General features: G+C 42.6%; 1 protein-coding gene across 4 annotated transcripts in view; it reads left to right on the top strand.

Moving 5' to 3' along the window:
* The window catches only part of SEMA5B (semaphorin 5B), a 261,873-nt gene that overhangs the window by 187,564 nt on the left and 53,533 nt on the right, over positions 1-20,776 (top strand). For all 4 annotated transcript variants that reach the window (XM_038181972.2, XM_038181977.2, XM_038181974.2 and 1 more), the window contains exons 8-13: positions 22-120; positions 852-1,065; positions 3,655-3,940; positions 8,302-8,437; positions 11,831-12,038; positions 14,223-14,430. In XM_038181972.2, the coding sequence (XP_038037900.1) occupies positions 22-120; positions 852-1,065; positions 3,655-3,940; positions 8,302-8,437; positions 11,831-12,038; positions 14,223-14,430 (1,151 nt within the window). The remainder of the gene's footprint in view (positions 1-21; positions 121-851; positions 1,066-3,654; positions 3,941-8,301; positions 8,438-11,830; positions 12,039-14,222; positions 14,431-20,776) is intronic.

The raw sequence follows: 20,776 nt of genomic DNA, 5'->3' as shown, positions 1-20,776 counted from the left end.
CTCTGTCTTGTGTCCCTACAGGAAGAGTGTCAGAACTATGTCCGAGTGCTGATTGTTTATGGCAAGAAGGTTTTTACCTGTGGCACCAATGCCTTTTCGCCAGTGTGTTCCAGTCGTCAGGTCTGTTTTGCCTCTTTTGCAGTGATGGAGGGGTTGGGGTACATGCTTTGGGGAAGGCCAGTCATTGACAGGGCTTCATGGGTGCAGAGAATATGTTCCAAATGCAGTTGATCTGAAATTGTTTTGGTTTGGGCCAGGGGGTGGTGTGTCTGCAGGTGGGGAGCAAAAAACCCATGGTATGGGTGGGCCAGATTTGGACAAAGTGCTGCTCATGTAAGCCTTGGGTATGCTGTTGAAAATGGACAATACAGACAGGCTTAGCTGTGAGCACCTCCTGAGCTGAATGCTTAAATGTTTCCTTCAAAATAAATGGCAAAACTCCCTTTGGCTTCAAAGGAGGCAGGAGCAGGTTCGGAGCAATGTTAATTTTTATATTTTTTAATGCCAGTACACATTCAGAAGGTGCCTATGGAAGATTAGAAACCTGTGCTAGCAAGAGGAGCACCTGATTACTGTGAGTGGGTTGGGCTCTGCAGGCTTTATTGGCAGGGGAATTACCCTTCTTACAAAGCAGGAGGATCAGTGAGGCTCAGACACAACTTCTTACATTGGCAAGTGATGTATGTAAAGATCAATTTACAGTCATCGCTGGCATTATTGTCTTATAGCTGCCTGTTTTTTTTTTACCATCAGGGCTTTGCTCGGAGGTACTCATGGGCAAACTGAATTCTCTGTGCCAGTACAAAAGCCAGCTGCTCTTTAAATTCTCTCCTCTCTCCTTTTAAATACAGGTAGGAAATCTTAGCAAAATCATTGACAGAATTAATGGAGTGGCTCGGTGCCCGTATGACCCCCGGCATAACTCGACAGCTGTGATTACATCACGAGGAGAACTCTATGCTGCAACTGTAATTGATTTCTCTGGACGGGATCCTGCTATTTACCGCAGCCTTGGAAATGTTCCCCCACTTAGGACAGCACAGTACAACTCCAAATGGCTCAATGGTAAAGTCATGTGGGTCGTATCTGAGCAAGAGGTGTATTAAAGTCAACTTGGCAGGCTTGTAAATCCTTGCCTCTGTTTTCTTATTGGAATCCAGAGTTATGATGGGGATGGGCTTCCGGTGCAATGATCAGTGCAGCTTAGAAGACATTTAAAAATAGCCTGGAAGGATGTCAGAGGAGTTGATTTAGAATATGCAAAGTGGGTCTTACAGGCTACTTAATATATTTATGGGTCTCTGTCTTCGGAGATGACCAAGTGCATCCTTTTAATGAGAAAATCCCTCAACGATTTGAAGATCCAAGTTAAATAAAGCCTCATGTTGTTGACCCAGTTCTGCAATGTGTTGAGCACACTCTACTTCCACTATCTCAGCTGACAATGGTTCGTTTCAGTACAAGATCAGTCTGAAAACGAGAAATTTCACAGCAAGCTATGTTACATGTAAACCCATGGTGTTGTGGACTTATAGTTATTAAAAGCAGCTGTTACCAGTGTGATAATACCCTGCATCAAACAAGTTGTAGAATTTCAACCAGTAGTTCCTGCAGTAAGTCCATATCCTCTGGCTGGGACAAAGCACACCTTGACTGAGCAGACTATAATGATGGAGACCCCAATATTTCCTCTCTCCTCTCTCAAGGCCCAGGTAAGTTGACCAAGTATTCAGAATATTTCTGTTGGATTTCAGAACCTTTCAATCAAGGATATGAACGGTGGGACTGTGCACTCTCTGGAACTTCATGACAATGAACTTAGCTTCTGCAGACACTCATAGATAATATTATATAGAGAGCAGGAGCTGTAGAAGAATGTTATCAGGCAAGACTGTGAGTGAATTAGGACAATTAGTAGCATAGCTCATATACACTCATTAGAAATATGTGCCACTTGTCTGCACATGAATTAAGAATTCAGAAGGAAGTCACACGGGGGAACCTTGGAACAGGGGAGTTTAAAGAAGGACAAATAGAAACCGAGTTTCTAGTCCGTGTTTGGAAAAGCTAACATGACGCTTGGATTTACAACTTTGTGCAGTATTGGTGACTTTGGACTAATTTCATCCCATTCTGGCCACTTTTCAACAAGAAACAGAAAACTTGAAGATGATTCAGAGAAGAGCCATGGAGTGATTTGAAGCTTGGGAAGTCTGCCTCACAGTGAGAGACTTAAGGAGCTCAATTTATTTATCTTTCTGAACAGGAGATAAAAGGTGGTTTGCACATGATATGGAAGTACTTACACCGGGAGAAGATCTCTGGCAGGATAAAGTTCTTTAATCTAACAGACAAGTCATGACAAGAGCCTGTGATTGGAAGCTAAAACCAGATAACGTCAAATGGAAGAAGAAGTGCAGGTTGCAGCTGGGGCAGTCATTAGTCATTTGAACGAGTCACTGAGGAAAGTGATGAATGTAAAGCCATGTGACGTTGTCCTGTAAGATCAGATCTCCTTCAAAAAACGAGGTCTAATTCACCTGTGAGTTGTAGGATCCGATGGTGGAATTACAGGGTGAAATTCTCTGGTTCATATTAGACGGAAGGAAGGTCAGGTTGGTGATCACAGCGATCCCTTTAAAGTTCACTGTCTGAAAGAGAAAGTTTGATCAGAGATGCTCTGCAGTGCCCTTCCCTCTGAACCATGTTCTACCTCCCAAACCTTCCTTGCAGCACCATGAGTCTGCCCTCTCCTCTGCCAGACTCCGTTCTCCTTTCACCCCTGGGCTGCAACATTAAAGAAATTCTGTACTTTTCTTTTTTCTTTTTCCTTTGAGCATTACTCAGAAATGAACATCGTAAAAGCACCTGTAAAACCAACAGGTTTTTTGTTGTTGTTGTTTAGTCATATATTATTAATTGGCCAATCTTTTCTCTTTGCCAGAGAAACTGTTGGGATGAAAGACTGTACACTTTAAAGCTTTGTTAAATAGCCAATTAAAATATTCATTACAAACCAACACCAGGTTCTTTTCAATCCTTGTGAAAACAATAACAATGATTCCAGGAGAAAGAGAATTAAGGAGAGCTTGCTCTGATACTGTCATTTTGTGGCGTGGTTTTGTTTTACGGACATAAGATAATCTTTTGTGCCTAGAAACTGGAAAGGCTTTGTGATAAAAGCCAGATGTGATTGCGCTGGGAAAATAGGTTGAATGTTTCAATGCAGCAGTCTGGGGAATTGGGCGGATGCAAGCAGCATATTTAACACACCATAAGGTGCACTTCAGAAGAGAATAGGTAAAAGAACCCAATGGGAAGGCTTTATGTCGTAAAATAACTGTAGGTACAGAGAGTAGTCGTGCATATGCAAAGCGTTAAACTCTGCTTTCACTGAAGTCAGTAGCAGCAGAGCCAATAAAGTGGGGAAATGAAGGGATCCTTCCATGATCTGAAAAATGGAGCTAGAGCTGTACCCCCATATATCATTATTCTCATCTACTGTTTTTATGTCTGCTGCTGACTCCAAACTCCCTGTGGTCGCAGCTTTGACAGCCGATGTAAAAGGAGCTGGCAGTGCAATGCATTGGGCAAGTCACTGAGCACGGATTGATTTCTGACCTGTATAAATCTCTTCACATGTTTGTTTTTCAGAGCCTAACTTTATTGCTGCCTACGACATCGGTTTGTTCACCTACTTCTTTTTCCGAGAGAACGCAGTAGAACACGATTGTGGGAAAACAGTGTATTCTCGTGTGGCCAGAGTCTGCAAAAATGACATTGGGGGGAGATTTTTGCTGGAGGACACATGGACAACTTTCATGAAGGCCAGGCTGAACTGTTCCCGTGCTGGAGAAATCCCTTTCTATTATAATGAATTGCAAAGCACCTTCTACCTTCCTGAGCAAGACCTGATCTATGGTGTCTTCACCACTAATGTGTAAGTTGCACTGGTTTTACTGCCCTTCTTCTATCCCCAGCAGTCTGAAACTGGCAATATTCTGATTTCTTAGACAGTCTGAGCAATAATTTTTGAAAGATCCCTTGGTTTAATGCAGAGGAATAGATAGGTCTGTATTATCCATCACAGCAGCATTGCCTTTAGGACAATGTTTTTAGTCCGTTGTTCATGGATGCCTGGAGTCCCTTACGGGGTGACAGTACATTTCTAGGGTAACTTAATTTGATTTAAAACTGAGCTGTGACAGACTTCTGACTTTTTGTAGTGCCAATGCTACTTGTGTTGTTCGGAGAGCTGGTATGAAAATGACCCAGTAGAAAAAAAAAGATTTTTCAGCCAGGTTCACTGCCTGAATGATCTGACGCTATTGTGGGAACATCGAGATTGGCCCTAGAAATGGACAGGTACATGTGCTTGGGAGAGAAGTATTGGAAGGAGGAAAAAGAGGCAAATAGGATGACAACAGCAGGGACTGAAATCAACATAAACTGCTGAACAACATATTATAGAAGCAAGGTCATGGAGGCTACACAGCATTTAACATTTCCAAGTGGGTCTGTACCTCTGCTACAAACAGTTTGGGGTCCATAAATCAAAAGCAGTGTTGGAAATCTGAGGGGAAGGAATGATTTCTGAAACTTCATAATCACCTTTTCTTGGCTTGATATTGAAAAAACTTGTAATTGGAATGATTTAGTGTAGCTGTGAAAGCAGAAAAGAGAAGAGGAGTTAATTAAAAAATATATTAAAAAACTCATAATGTATTTTTTTAAGTCAGAAAAACTCAAATAACTTTTTCTCTGAAGCCCAAGGCTAGGATGATAAGTTTCAAGCTATAACCAGTCTGTGTGGTATTGAGTTTCAATAATGCATGCTCTCCAGGGGGGTGTTATCCTGATGTGTAAACTAGAGGATGAAAATCTGAGTTAGTTACTCCACATGACAACCACTCAAAATATCTTTCTCATGCTGGTTAGCCAACTTTTTTGGGGCTTTTTGTGCAATAGAGAGTGCTGTTCAATATGAATAAGTGTCTGGTCCCAAGAAGCCCCACAGCAAAACAACGAAGTGAAGCCTCTCTGAAGTACAGACCTTAGGTCTGTTCTCTTTGGCGTGGCAGCCCTTGAAGCCACAAAGCATCAGACCCAACTTTTTGAGCTAGAGCACTGTTGGGAGTTTCACTATAATGACTTTTATAAAGTCAACAGATCCAAAATGATATTTCCAGTCTGTAAATGCCAAGAAGTAGGTAAGTGTTTGGCCACCCTCATTCACCTTCCACATTTTTTTTTCTGCACTACTGTTGCCAACATCAGCCAAAAGTGAGCTGTTGGAGAAGTGACAAGGAAAAGGTTGTGGAGTCTCTTTTGTTGGACATTTTCAAAATGGACATTCCACCTGGACATGGTTCTGGGCAATCTGCTCTGGGTGGCCCCACTTGAGGAGGGATTTGGACCAGAAGACATCCAGAGGTCCCTCCCAACCTCAGCCATTCTGTGATTCTGTGAAAAAATAATAATGAGTGAGCACTGGACCTTGACTGTGGACTTCAGGGAAATCTATCCTGGAGTCAAAAGGAGCATGAGTTGTTGCCCCAAAAAACATTTAAAGGCTGTTAGCCAAACTTCCTGAATGTGTAAAGGAAACCTGGCTACTGCTATGGGCAATTGAGATGGAACAACTTTTTTTTTTAATATCAGAGACACTTTTATGCCCGTAGTGATAATGTTTTATCTATCCATTTGTCCATTCATCCAGCCAAGAACGGAAATTGGAAATGAGAATAAAATTATTAATAAATGTACAATATTAATCAAATTTATATGGATTTTGTGTAAAACAGAGGAGACAGACTAGCTCAGGTTGGAACAGTTCTTTTGTGCTGTGTCTGTCTCCCAGGTTTGCTAAAGCATGAGACCTGGTAAGTGTTACCCCTTTCCTCTTCGGATTGCAGTTAAGTCACTCTTCTTACATTACGGGTGTGTGTTCCCTCTGGTATCTTCTGAGGACAATATAATATGTAACATTTGTGTAATTGAAGAGATGAGTTATTGATAATAGCTGAAGCTAGATCAAGTAGCGTTTTGGGTCTACAACATGATGTTCTTTTGAGAGTTCAAAGAGAAAATGTTCCAATTTGTCATCCGACTAGAGAAATAATGGTAATTATTCTTCTAACTTCCACTGGGACTTATATCATGCTGCATGAGCGCTGCATACAAAGAGGGCTGATGCGCGCTCTAGTCTGAGTACCTTTATAATGGAATACTGATGCACCACAAAACTATTATTTTTTGTTTAAAGGTATTTTTATTTTGGCAGGTTCATCTTTAATGCAGTTACGGTCATCTTATAACAAAGGGCTTTTAGTCTGTATCGTACTTATTGGTGGAAACACCCATATAAAGATTTATTGCTTCATTTTAAGCTATATCCTGCTAAATCAGTGGGCAAGAGAGCTTTTGGGGGAAGCTGTTGATGAAATATTTAAGAAGCTTTTATTAAAGTTTTTGGAGACTATGTTAAAGCCTCCTTGAACTTAACTCATCTAGTTAGTCACAGGGAGCAGGAGGTGGAATAAAGGAGCTTGCACTTCCCACCAGGGCAGCACAAGGGCCAGCTGGCCAAATTGATGCCACTGGTTTGAGACTGGGATCTGGGCTTTAGTAGGGAGGGATAGGAAATATGCCAGGCCACAGATAGCATTATTTCATCAAAAGCCTCATTCAAAAGGAAAGGGCTATATTGTGGAGTCTTTAGCAGGGACCTAAAAAAATCTTTTTTTTTTTAAGTGTTTTTGTTAGACTATCAGGGTTTTATTCTTTCTTTTCCTTTTTCATTTTCCTTCTCATTCTCTTTTTTTTCCCATGTGTGCCTCAAGGCATTTACTTGTCATCCATCATTAGCTTTGTCTTAAGAGCTGCCGTCTGTGAGCATGCACTGCGTCAGTGGTGTTCAGACAAAAGTGGAGAAAGGTTTGCCTGGCGCTGCTTTGACATGTTCAAAGGGAGCTACTCCATCACTCGGGGGGTGGAAGTGCAGGGGCAGGAGCGGAGAGTGGGAAGGCAAAGCAAGAAGTTCCTCCTGACGTTGTATTGCTCTGAAGAAATATGCTGTGAAAGGATCTGGCCTTCTACTTTCCTGCCTGGGACTGTGGAGCAAGGCTTTTTTTTTATTTATTTTTTTGCGCAAGAGAGTATAATTACTGGTTTAGTAAAAAAAAATGTTCCTCTCAGAGAATTCAAACTGCTTTAATTAGCAGCAAGATACATACAGCAGGGCTTGGGTTATTTAAAAGGCACTGTGACGAGTCGGTTTCCTGTGCTAGCCCTATTTTTAGTTTTATTTTGATATCTTTCTCTCTAAATGTTCTTTCCCTTTAAAAAAGGGAGAGGGCTGGGAGCAGGTTTTGAATTTCAGGCAACCACTGAGCAAATGGACCTGCTTCTTGGAGATGCCGGCTCATCAGGGAGGTGCACTTGAACCCTATGGAAGCAAAAAGCGCTGAGCCTGCTCAGGACCCTGCAGAAATGGGCCCTCCGTGGCTGAAATGGGCCAGCAAAGGCCAACTGAGCTGTGTGCAAGTCTGCCCAGGCAGCATCACCTCCCTGTGACAAATTCCCTTGCAAAGAGTCCTTCCTGCGGTGGCATTTCTCTCGCCGTGCCTCCTCTGGCTGGTGCGTACGTGCGTGGGGAGCAGCCTGCCCCAGACAGATGCTGATCCCGGCTGGGAGCACGAAGGAGTAATCACTGCAAACAGAGGCTTGCACGTATTAGCAAGACATCTTTGCCTGCTGAGCTGCCGTAACAACCAGCTTGGTGTGCACTGTCATTCTGTCCCTCCCCCTGCCCGTGTGCATGCTTGTGTATACTTACAAATAATATATATATCTATATAAACATTAGGGGATATATTTTATAGCTGAAGATTTCAGGAGGCTGTAGAAATGGGCTTTCACCTTGAGAAACACCGGGAGATTAAAAATTATGTTGTTTGTAATCAATCAAGATAGATGGAGTGGTAAAAAAATAAAAATAAAACCAGACGCAAATAATCCATGCAAATTAAACTGTGTTCACCTTTCATGTCAGAACTACTTCCGTGGCCCTTAAATCACAGGCATTTTAAAACCAAGCTTAAAATTCATTCTCAAAAATTGTCATGCAATTCATTTGCATTTTACAATTTATTTATTTATTTTTGCTCCCTGTGAGATTGGTATCACTGTACGTCTATCTAGCAATTTACATGTATTTTATCTGAGTGAAGCTTGATGTCTGTTATGATGAAAATGTCAATGTTCTAATGATTAAATTGATTTTTTTCTCCCCTTTTCCAGAAACAGCATAGCTGCCTCAGCAGTGTGTGCCTTCAATCTGAGTGCCATTACTCAGGCATTTAACGGCCCTTTCCGTTACCAAGAGAACCCCAGATCTGCCTGGCTGCCGACGTTAAACCCCATCCCAAATTTCCAGGTACTGCTACTGCCCTTCAGTGTGCTCCAGTCCTTTTAATGTTCTGTCATTCCAATGGCTTGATTCTTACAGGGGCTTATTCTTCCAGGAAGATCCACAGTGGAGATAAATGATATTTTTCTACCTTCATGAGTATTTTGGTCTGTGGAACTCCTTGCCACATGTTATTGAAAACATAGAATCATAGAATCATAGAATATCCTGAGTTGGAAGGGACCCCTAAGGATCATCAAGTCCAACTCTTGACACCGCACAGGTCTACCCAAAAGTTCAGACCATGTGACTAAGTGCACAGTCACATGGGATATATGGGAAAATTTAAGTTTTTACACATAAAAATGTTCACAGAGCTTTTGTAAGAATGAAGAATTTAAAATATCTGTGGGCCAGGGATGGTATTCTGGGTAAAAATTTTGGAGGAAAGGTTTCCTGCAGGATATATCACTGGAATGCCCCCCCTGAAAAAAGCCTGAAACAAGCAATACTGGCCTATGGTGCGAGCTGCATCAGGCTAGATGGACCCAAACTCTGATACATCAGGGAAAATCCACTCTTCCTACTCTCTTATTTCTGTTATACTCATCACCAATACATGAACTCTGAGCATATGGTCCTCACAGGGGATAAGTCTGCATATCCCCACCGAAGCTTGCAGATTCAATGACTGTAAGCTGAAGCTGACAAAGTCAAACTAGAATGGAGACAACCGACATTTTAAAACAAGAAAGGTAATTAACTACTGTGACTGCATAAGGATGTGATGAATTTTCCATCGCTTAATGGGGCCCTGAAGGCAGCCGGTGTTTCTGTGTGAGATGGATGTCTTTCCAAGACACGGTAGCTCAGCCAGAAGTTATTGACATGTTGCAGAAGTAAGTAGTGGAATAGGCCAGATGGACATAGTGATTCCTTCTAGCCTTAAAAATCTTTGGGTTTATGAATGAGTAGTTTTCCAGGGTTATGAGTTTATGCCAATTTGAAATGTATAGAACATGATAGTTGCTTTATGCCCAAATTCAGTCACTGTAGCACAAAGTAAGAATTCGAGAGCCCCACACAACCTGAGTCCTCTGAAGTGTGAGCCCATTTTAGAGCTCAGCCCCTTCCCACCTGGGGAACCCTAGGGAAGACAAACTCATCTTTCTGTCCTTGCTCCTGCACAGTGAATCCTTTCAGCCTGATTGTGTGAATTTGGTTCTGCTTTATAATGGCAAAGGTGCTGAGGCTGTCTGCAAATGCCATCTGCCTTCAAAGTGGTGATGTCAGGGACCTTCCAAAAAGGACTCTGCAGTCAGCTGAGATCACTGCAGGAGCAGATGGGAGGCAGGTCCATGCTGCAGGCAGGGACACGCTTGTGCTCTTGCTGAGGAACCTGACTTTCTCCCCCTGAATTCCCTCACAGCACCTGAGTGAGGGCTTCTGCCTCTACAAGGTGGGACAAGTTCAGGCTCTTGATCACCCCCTCAGCTTGATGCACTCAAAACCAAGAAACAAAGCTTTGCTGAAGGCCCAACCATGCTAAACATGACCAGGGCTTTTTTTGTTTTCCTTTCAGCCTTTTTTTTTTAATTTAAAGGGAATATTAAGGTTAACCAAGAATCAAAGACTTTCTGACTAACCCAGGAGGAATAGAAAAGGACTTTGGAAAGCATTTCCATGTAGTGAAAAGTATCAGATAAAATGTGGAGTGCAAAGATTGCAGCAGCAAGATGAAAAAAAAGGGTCAGGGAAAAATAAGGAAAGGAAAAGGAGGTATGTGGCAGACAAAAGGAAGATTGCAAAAAGAGATTAAGATGTTTTTCAAGTACAGGAGGAACAGGAGGTCAGTGAAGGGCCTTTAGGAGATGACAAGGGTAATTTAGTGACAGAAAGAGGCAGATATTGCAAAAAAATTAAATTAATTTTTTTGCCTCAGTGTTCACAAAGGAGGATGAGGGAAGGATGCCAGATTTTTTTTTTCTTGCAGAGAGGAAGGAGAAATACTGAAGGATATAGAGGATCAGGGCAGTGCAGATAATCAGGAAATTAGAACAAAACAAAATAAAACCAAACCATAGGGATGCTATGTCAGCACACGGGCTGCCAATAGCCCAAAAGGATTATCAGTGACTTGATGAGAATAGAAAACAAAACCAACAATGACATTCCTGCCACTGGGACTCCTCCTTCAGTGATGCTCTAGAAAGAAATGAGAGTGGAGAGAAAAGCATCCAAAGCAAGGCAGGAGTGTAAACCAGAAGGAGTACAGGAGACAGGAGAAGAGATGCAATTAAAAACCCTATAGAATTTGGGATGAGACACTAATGAAAGAAAATGACCTTTGCAATAAAAAGGTATTAAAGCTCATCTGAAGACATGTCAAAAAAAAAAAAAAACACCACCCAACCCAACCCACACTGATATTTCCTTGGTCTGGGTACTTGGTTCAAAACGCTAAAGCTGATAAGCAAATGGCCATGTTCATAGATGATGTGAACTAGCATCACCCTGCTCAATTAATTCCCACAAGCTCCAAGACATTGGTGGTGGATTTTTGGACAAACCGAGTTGTGCACAACTGTGACAAACATGTCCGTTCCTGAAGTGAGTTCTTAAAGGTTTGACAATTGTAGGACTTAGTACACAGCTGTTAAGATTCATATCGACTGTGTAAATGTGAGCTAAATTCCTATGAGCTCATTTTAGCACATCGTAAGAGAAGCTCCACATGGTGCACCTCTGAAAGGCAGCCACACTGCAGAGTTGCTTTGATGCATATTGAGAGCATGCACATGGGAAATTTGTACACTGCAGCTGGGATGCTGTAGATCAACATCCTAATTTGCAGCATACCAACTTCCCTTCCAAGGAAAGACCAAACACCTGGACCCAAAAAGAAAAAGAAATTTGCGTGTGTGTTGTTTTTTTTTCTTCCTACTGAAACTGTGAGGATCAGTTAACAAGAGGTAGGCCTTGAGCTGGTGTTTAAAAGACAGAAGATAAACTCCCTTCTTCCCCCCCGTGCTGTATGGACAGGGCATTGAGTCCTATCCCCGTGCACCCATTGATGCTGGAGGATGGATTCACACAGGTCAATCTGCCATGGCCTGTGAAGACTGAAGAGCTGTGTGCACAGAGGGGGCGGTTAGTGGCTGGGGATGATCACCAGGGAATGAAACACCACAGTAGTGGTCAGTGGAGCAGCTGGGAGAAGCATTTTTAGTGGACTACAGGCCAAAGCTAGCCATTACCCAGGCTAGGGGCCTGGGCCTGGGCCCCTTCACACAGACCTGCCTCCTCAAATAATCACCAGGGCATGGCTGGTTGAAATCAAAGAAGCGTTTCAGGGTTTGGTCTTGGGCTACTGGTGTGGGGAGAAAACACAGGTGCTGAAGTTCAATCTTCCATGTTTAGTGTGGGACGCTGAGTGATGACAGCCCTAACGAGAACCTGACGGAGAGAGTCCTGCAGGACGCGCAGCGCCTCTTCCTGATGAACGACGTGGTGCAGCCGGTCACCGTAGATCCGTATGTGACTCAGGACAGCATTCGGTTTTCCAAACTGGTGGTTGATATCGTTCAGGGGAAGGATACTCTCTACCACGTGATGTATATTGGGACAGGTAAGAGCACCAGAGCTTAAGAAAGTTGCCTCCACTTGTTTGTAGACGTAGCATCTCTCAGAGCCCGGTCATGGCACCATTACACAGTAGTCATTCAATATCATTTTGGCACAAAACTTCATGAAAGTTAGCTTGCCTGACTAAATTAGAAGCAGGATGGAGGACTTGAAGCAGAGTCCCAAGTGAATGGGCCATAAATCTACAGTGTGTTTGAAAACAACAATAACATTTTTCTTCCTTTTATAAAAACATGTTTTGACTGATCAGCCTAATACATTACAGCGGGAAAGAGCAAAGGTTGCTAAAATGTTCTGTGGTTTTATGCACATAAGTTGCCTCTCTGCACTATGATATACTCATCTCAAAATAATAATACTTAACTTCTAGGCTTGCCTGAGGTTTTAATTGTTTGTGTTTGCACTTCCATGTGCCTACTAGGGTATGAGTCCCTGTGCTTTCAGGAATGAGCATGCACTCAAATATGATGCAGATGGGGAAGCTGAGGCATGTGTGCTTTTGTGCACAGCGAGCCAGTGATAGTATTAAGTGTGTGATTTGGGTTTCTTAATTTCTACTGCCATCCTCTAATGAGGAGGACACACTGCCTCTTCTGAAAGGCACAGATCTCTTGGATAAATGAAAGATGCTAAGGAAGGACAAAGTGTTACAAATGGTTGTTTTAGCCCATATCCATTCTAATCATAAAGGTTAAATTAAATAGTTTGATTAATCAGAGCATATGGTCAGCCTCATGGGTATAATGTTGTTATCCTCTATGGCAGAAGCTTTGACTTTAGAATAAGATGGATTGCCTCCATAAGTGTTAGTTTAATCTCAAATCTGAATGCAGAGTCATTGCTTCATTCTCGTGTTACCATCTTCCCGGACTGTGTCATAATTTATCTAACTTTTACCTCCACTTACTTCAAAAGTGATCATCTTTGATGTCTTTAGTAATGTTCCCACTGTGGGAGCCTCACTGGGCATTGATTATAATGAGAAGATTGTACTAACATGGAAATATGACATGGTTCTGTTATTTTGATATCTTGATATTTTAGGCGAGGAGTCTCAGTTTCAGAGCCAGAGACTGGGATCATTTCTGCCTCGCATCACTTGTGTGGAAAGGTCTTCTGCCATTAGATCAGCTTCTTACTCATTTGTATTCTTGCCCTGGTTAGTGGTGACCAAAGATGAAGCTCTGCTGGACCTGAAATGTTTAACCCGTTCAAATGCTTCAGCAGAGACAGCCCTGCTCAGAGGCAGCCCTGAACACAAAATCCAATCCTGAGAAAAACAAACCCAAACTTGGCCTCAGTCTTGTTCCACCCTTAAGGTTCTGCTAAGTGGGGAAAAAAAAATCTTCACATGGCAGCCAACTCCACTGCTGTAAATTGCTGAGCTTTGGCACCAATACAGAAGTTATCTGGATAAAAAGATTGAAGTTCAAGAACCATTGGGACTGACAGATGTCTTTTGGGGTTTTAATGAAAAGCAGTATGGTTACCCCTTTTTCCCCAGCATAGATCTCCCACACTATTGGATCTTTAAATTGTTTAGTTAAGAGCACTGTGAACACAAACGTATACGTTTCTGCATATGCACTGCTGATGCCATAACATCCCCTCATCGGGCTGGCAGGTTGGCTTCTTCCAGGAAGAGGATCAATTAGACCCGTGACCCATGCAGTCATTACAGAGGCCTCTGAGATTTCCAGCAGGGCCTCTGCATCTGTTGTCATTTGTCATGGCATCACATCACACCGATTTGCTCCATAAACCAAAAGAAATATAGACTTTGAGGCACCAGAAATGATCCCTGCTATCTCAGGTCACCTTACTGTACAGCTCACTGGTAACAGGACCTGACTGATTTTGGCCTCAGCGCTCCAACTGGGAAATATTTCCAGGTACTTGCTCTTCAGATGGTTCATATCCTTCTGGTTTGCCATTAAAATACAGTCCCAGGCGGTTTCTCTAATGTCTGAGAACTGCTGAGGATTGTAAACATGTAGCTGGGGCACTCTGTACCACGGGCAGAAGGTGTGTTAAAATTTGAAAGTGACACAGAACCAGGTTTAAAGCAGTTGTGTAAACATGACATTAATATTTCAGTCTTTAGGTAGGTGTGACGTGAAGTCAATGCCTGCAAAATTTACTCGTGCCTTGTTTCTTGTTCCACTAGAGTATGGCACCATCTTGAAGGCCCTTTCTACCACTAACAGGAGCCTGAGGAGTTGTTATTTAGAGGAAATGCAGATCCTTCCTGACGGACAACGGGAAGCAATCAAGAGTCTCCAAATCCTGCACAGCGACAGGTCGCTCTTCGTGGGCTTAAATAATGGAGTGCTAAAAATTCCTCTGGAGAGATGCTCCATGTACAGAACAGAAGGGTAAGCAAATTTACAGCTCTGATATATTCCACTTCAACTTAAACGAAAAGCACCAGGGAAACGCATTCTAGTCTGATTTGGTGTAGAATGCCTTTTTTCATCACTACAAAACAAAATACACTGTTGAAAGTGCATCTTCTGATATATACGTTCATGACAGGCACAGTGAGAATAAGCAATATTTTTTTTTTGTAAATATTAATTAATTTTCATCAGAAATTAATTGTATTTTTACCAAGGAAGGACTGGCAGTATTTAATTTTTATTATTATTATTGCTATTTTTTATCTTGACATTTCACTGTTGATTTTATTAGCTCCATGTGTTTTGCTGGCTGTAGGGCTGCAGGTTTCTGAATTTGGGTTGCAGCCAGCCTATTTTGCTTATCTGAGCGATCACCTCTCAAACATCTGATGAGGCAGGGCTGGGCTGCATGGCCACTTCTCATTGCTTTTGGAACCCAATAGCTCATTTCAAGTAAGTGTGACACTGCCTACACCTGGATAGATCCTGTGTCTTGATTGCACCTTTTAAAGGGAGTAGGAAAAAAATTTTTAATTGTCAGCACTGGCTCCAGAGCAGTTCTCCACCCAGAAATGAGTGCAGAAGGCTATTGGAACTGAACAATATCCCCCTTTTTAGCAGGTGAACCAGTGTGATACCAACTGATTGAGACATACGCTCCCTGAGAGTGTAGTGGGGTCTGCTGTGGGTAATTGCATGTCTACATCTCTAAAAACACTCTTCCCTTTCCTCTCATGCCTTTGCCCTGCTCTTCTTGATGAGAGTTTTGTCTGAAACTGATGTCCTCTGTGCTAGACAAGAGGAAGGAATTTGCTAGCACTGTCTAAATGGACTCCTTTCATGGCCTAGTGCAAGATGTCCCTGTTCTCTGGCCAAAAAAATGATACAGAAAATGTCACCATCATTTTATTTTCAAAAAGTAGAGTTTATCTATCAGCTTGTACCAAATTCATGTCTGTCTAAATATAAAAATGCTAGCTCTTTCTGTTTTTGCTGAACCTCTTAATTATCCCTTTCGGAAAATGCAACTTGGTCATTACTGCAAGTTAGACTCAGAAGCGTTTAATGTGTAAAGGTTTAGCGGCTTATACAGAGAGCCTGACACCGAAGTGTTTAGTAAGAGAATCACAGCTGGAAAATGCCATCCCATCCTTAGCCCTTAAAAGCAGAGATTTGAAAAGGTAGAACATAACAGCTGTCCTCTTCAGGCTGTCCTGGAGAGTTTCAGTTTCAGAATATTTATGTGTGTATACATATATATGATCCAGTTTCAAGAGAAATGAGTCCTTCCTTTTCTTTCTTTTCCTAATCTCGAGTTCAACTTTCCGGTAATTTATAGATCGTGTCCCAGTTTCAGCCTGTGTAAGTACTCTCTGTGACAGTTCCATTAAAGCTCAAATGGGTGGAGGTTTGCTCAACTGCCTAAAAAAGGAACAAGCAGGGAAAAAAAACAACAGTGGTTGGAGGGTACCTCACAGGAGCACCATCTACTTAGGACCTGAGAGCCACAGCATCGTCGCCTGGTGTTAAAACTTTATCCCAGCACAACCAGTTTCATACTTCTAAGCAATGTAAGCCCATCACTGGTCTGTACCACGAGGTGTGGTCTTCAGACAGCATGGTGGGCTGCATACATTTGGCAATGTGAGAGGTCAGAATTTGCTGAATTCCAGTGCTGGCCAGTTGGTGTGCTTGTGGAGGTTGTGGAGGTTTGCTCCATGGCTGAGTCTCGTGGAGGGGCTGTGCCTTTGAAAGAAGGAGGAAAAAAAAAAAAGAAGGAAGCTTAGGAAAGCCAAGGAAAGCTGGTATTTTTTTATTTGTTTGAAAAGATGTTTGTGATATCATTATTAATTTTTAAGCTCAGCTTTTTCTGTAGGAAATTATTCAACTGAATTTTTTCAGCTGCAAATTTTGGAAACCTTTTTCCCCTTAGCATCCTGGCTACACAGGTGATAAGTCAACTTGCCCTCCTTTGTATTTCTTTCAATGTTGAACTATATCGAGAGGGATGTTTTAATTTCCTCCAGTGCATTCCACCTGGCACTTCTCCTGGGCTGTGATTTATTGCTTATTGTTGTGTCTATGCTTAATACGTGCCAATATACAGCCACCACGGGAGGAAGGGCTCCCACCCCTACAACACCCCCCGCTTACTTTTTTGTCATGCTGTGACTTCTGGACTGTCCTCCCTGAAAAGCTCTGGTTTCAGCAGTTTTTATAATCTAATTGTTTTGATGGGGGCTCTGGAAGCTTTGAGGTGAGGGAGAATTCGTGCCTCCCAGGCAGGAATACCACAACACTGTTTATTTTCTTTGGCTCTGCCTCACCTTATCAGGAAAACTTTGCAGCCTTTTACACCCCGGGGGTTGATGTGGGTTCCCGATTGCTGACTTAGAGCTCTTGCCTTCACCCTGCCTTCTGCCTGCAACAGGCAATCATGTATCGAGGGGAAATTGATCCCAGAATCAATCCTGTCCAGCAATCGTTGCTGTTGTGTTGCTTTAAACCTTGGGGCTTGTTACCAAGGCTCAGAGAACGGGCAGAGGAAAAAGCAGCAGCAAAGGGAAGAGATGGAAAGAGAAAAGGATTTCTGCCATCTCCTTTACTATTTCTTTATTGACACGGCACCAATTTAATCTCTTAAATGGTGACCAGTAGCTCAGCCCCACGTCTTGATGTAGTTCATTGACCCAATATATTTCTGGGTGTCTGAGCAGTGCTTTGTGTTTGCCTACTGACCTGTCTCAATCTGTCTTTTCAGAACAGCCAGTCTTAGCAGCAGGGCAACAGGAAGACATCTGTAATGTCAGCTGTCCAAATTTACAGGCTGGACTTGGCTGCAGGGACCTTGCTTGCGTGTGTGTTTTCCTATTGTGCTCCAGTATGCCATTCCCCGCTCTCGCTGGAGAGTATTAGGAAAATGTCCAAAGCGAGCAAAACCTGCAAGCCCTTTGAACATGCAGTGTGTTTTGAAGGCTGCTTTGCTGGGTGGTAGCTTGGCTGTGCTTGCTGCTCGATTTTGCATGGCTTTGAAATCTTTTTAACCTCCCTGCAATTTTCAAATGAGCTTGGATTTTTACCTCAAGTTGCCCTCAAGCTTTGGGGAGGGATATTTGGAGAGCCAGCATTGCAGCTTTGTCACTGACACCACCGTATCTCTAGAATGTATCTGAACAAAATCCTGGATCTGAATTTTAGGGGGTGAGGACTACAGATCTGGAACATTATTTTCAGGTGGGGCCTATCTACAGGAATTGTTTAGTAGTATTTTCAAAGGGTAGGATGAGATTATTCATTTTAGGAATTACAGTCAGACAGGTAGTAAAATGAAGCTGGCGGTTTAGGGAATATTTTGTGATCTGTTTGTACTATCCCTTTGAAGCAACAGGGCCATGTGCCTCTGTGCACCGCGAGGCTGGCCTCGGAGTGATATTGTAGCTGTTCCTTTATTACACATTCAAATGGGCAAAAGAAAGTGTGTTTGGGGTTGAGACCAGAGGGTCTCGTAAATATTCTGCTCTCTCTGTCCTGAACGGTTTCTCTTAATGCACTTAATGATGATATTCATTCTTTCCTTTTCCTTCTTCCAGTTTGCATGAAACCTGCAGGTTTGGGATACAGTTTGGTTGCACAATGAGGTTTTGAGAACGGTTTGGATGGTCTGTCCTCTCCCTCTCGTGCAGTGCTCATGTGTGGATATCCCATCAGGTTGTGTGAGCATTACCTTACGTCACCCTCATGGCAGTGGAGATGCTCCTGCTTCTGAGGCCGTGTGGAGTGCCAGATCCTCTTGTGTGCAACCCTGACAGTCTGTCATTTGAACTCTGCCTGCTTTTTTGACCCTGTTCCAGGGAGTTTGCATTGAGTTATGCTGAGCTTTTGCCCTCCTATTTGGCCTAAATTCTGTTGTGCATCCCCTCTGGCCATGGTGCTTAATGCAAAGCTAGCAGAAATGACTCAGCTGACAAGTACTCTTATTTGCTGACTTGAGATCTGTGTGAGAAACTGAACTCACCTCTAAATAGCTCTGGAACAGTGATCAGACAACTAAGTACGTGTAGGTGAGTAACTCTTGAAATGGCTCCAGGGACTTTTTGGAAGAAAAGGGTCATCAGCCTCAGTAATGAGGCAGAGTTTTTGCCCTTTCTCCCTTTTGTGCCCGCCTTCCAAAGTGCAGAACAGGAATTCCAAACAAGGTCCTTGTACCACTTCCATACCACCCTTTAAGGGATCTGAGATATCACCTGGGGCATTGCTGTTGCTATTTCCTTCTTTTTTTACTCCTTGCATGGTACAAAATCCTCTGTAACAAAAGAATGAAGCATTTGAGTTTAGGACTGCAAAAACAGACTTTCAAAAGTACCAGATTTCAGGAGTGAAAATATTGGGGAACTTAACTAGATGAATAATACAGTCTGGGAAGAGACCTTAATATTCGCAACTTTCAGGGAAAGAGTGAATTGAATATGGGCTGGAAATCCTGACCTGTTCATCAGTGACAATAGTTCCTCCAAGGACAAACAAATAACGATCATTGGGTAAAAAACATGGGAGAGAAAATGGTAAAAGTGGTAGGGGAGGAAATGAAGACTGTTGTTCAGTGCAGCCCAGCAACCAGCAGATCACTGAGGTGACGTTTATGCTTTATTATTAATCAAAGAACTTGAACTTCCATCCTCTTCTTCTGAGCTGAGGCTGGCCCAGATTTTGTTTTGAAAATATCTCCTGGAAAGTTTTAAAAAATATCTAGCACATTGAACATCCTTTTAGAAGTAGAGGCAGAAGGAAAGGTAAGATCCTCTGAAAATGTTGTTATAAAGCTTAATCACTGATTTCCATCTGCTTTGGCTGATTTGGCCTCTCCAAGGTTAAGGAAATTAGCTAATTATTGTGCCACCAATAGTTCTGCAAAGCTTTGGGAGGCTTCGTAGGCAGACAGGAGAGTATTCACCCCAAGCTTTTGTCATCTCCAGTACCCAATAATACATCAGAATAAATCACTAAACATCTGGTTTGGCATTCTGGTTGCATTTAAGTAAATAGCAAGACTCCCACTGACAGAGAATGGAGACATCATACAGAACCATGATCACTAAAACTCTTGGAAAGAATAAAGTTTGGTAGATGAAATGGATTTGTGTTCTTTAAATAGAAGTGCAAAATTATACCATTTTCTCTATCCTGAAAACACATTTGCATCTGCTGTAGCAGGCAATTACTCCCATTTTCTTTAATGTAGCTGCTTATATATGTAAAGCTAAGCACATCCATACTATTTGCAGGATCTGGACCTCTAAGTTTGGAAGGGATGGCACAGGTCTAAGGAGAGTGATTGAAGAGCTTCATTTGAACAGTCTGTGAAAGGGACGTGGCCATGTGTGTCTGAAACTGGGAGAAAAGGTGGCAAGGGTAAGCAGTAAGGCAGCGAGCAGGGGCATGTTTCCAGTGCGATGCCAGAGAGATTGGTTTTCAGTTTCATCTTATTTGACATTATCTTTAATGGCATGGAAGAAGAAAATAGCATACTTTGTAGATGGCATTTAAGTACGAGGGAATCACAAATCGCAGTGAGGAGAGAAATGCAGTGTGGTGCCGGGAGGGAAACCAGCACCAGGCTGTTTGAGGAATAAGCCGGTGCTGAGATTGCTGGTGCTCGCATTACTGAGAAGGAGAGGGCACAGAATTAAGGAGTGGAAGGGCCCTGCTCAGAACCAAACGAATTATTACAGTTTTTCCCATTTGTATTAAATACACAACCCAACAGTAAGCTTTACATTCTTTTTAAGCTGTCTGCATAATTTCTGGGCTCTCACTTTTAGCTCTGAATGATGCAAAAGGCCCTGAATGAATGGTACTGTGGTAGAAAGAAAACCAAGCAATAGCAGGAGTCTGGGGCTGTTCAACTGCTGAAACAGGTGAAGGTCACTTCAAAAATTGCCAGGTAAACTCAGATAATTTCAGGGCTTCTGCCTCTTTACTGTCACGACTAGGTTGCAGATTTGTTAGGGGTTGCTTTGGAGTTGCTGAGAGGGAGGGAAAAGCAGGGAGGTTGGATGTGCTGAGGGCTTTTGTTTGCTCCTTATTTTTCAAGCATAGTGCCCAGGTGATTTGCTCACAAAATCAGGAGCGGTTTAGAATATGGATCCTATGCAGGACCTCTAGCAGACTGGCTTGAGGCCAACTCAGATCAATGATGTCTAAAAGTCATTACCATCTGATACCTGCTAGGTGGGCTGTGTGAAATTAGTTTCAACACAGCAGCGACTGACAGCAAAACAGGTAGTTTTCTTGGAATACATAATGTTAAGATGACATTGATGCT

The sequence above is a fragment of the Anas platyrhynchos genome, chromosome 7 (assembly GCF_047663525.1).
Source record: "Anas platyrhynchos isolate ZD024472 breed Pekin duck chromosome 7, IASCAAS_PekinDuck_T2T, whole genome shotgun sequence".
NCBI lineage: Eukaryota > Metazoa > Chordata > Aves > Anseriformes > Anatidae > Anas > Anas platyrhynchos.
This window is presented reverse-complemented; position numbering and strand designations above follow the sequence as displayed.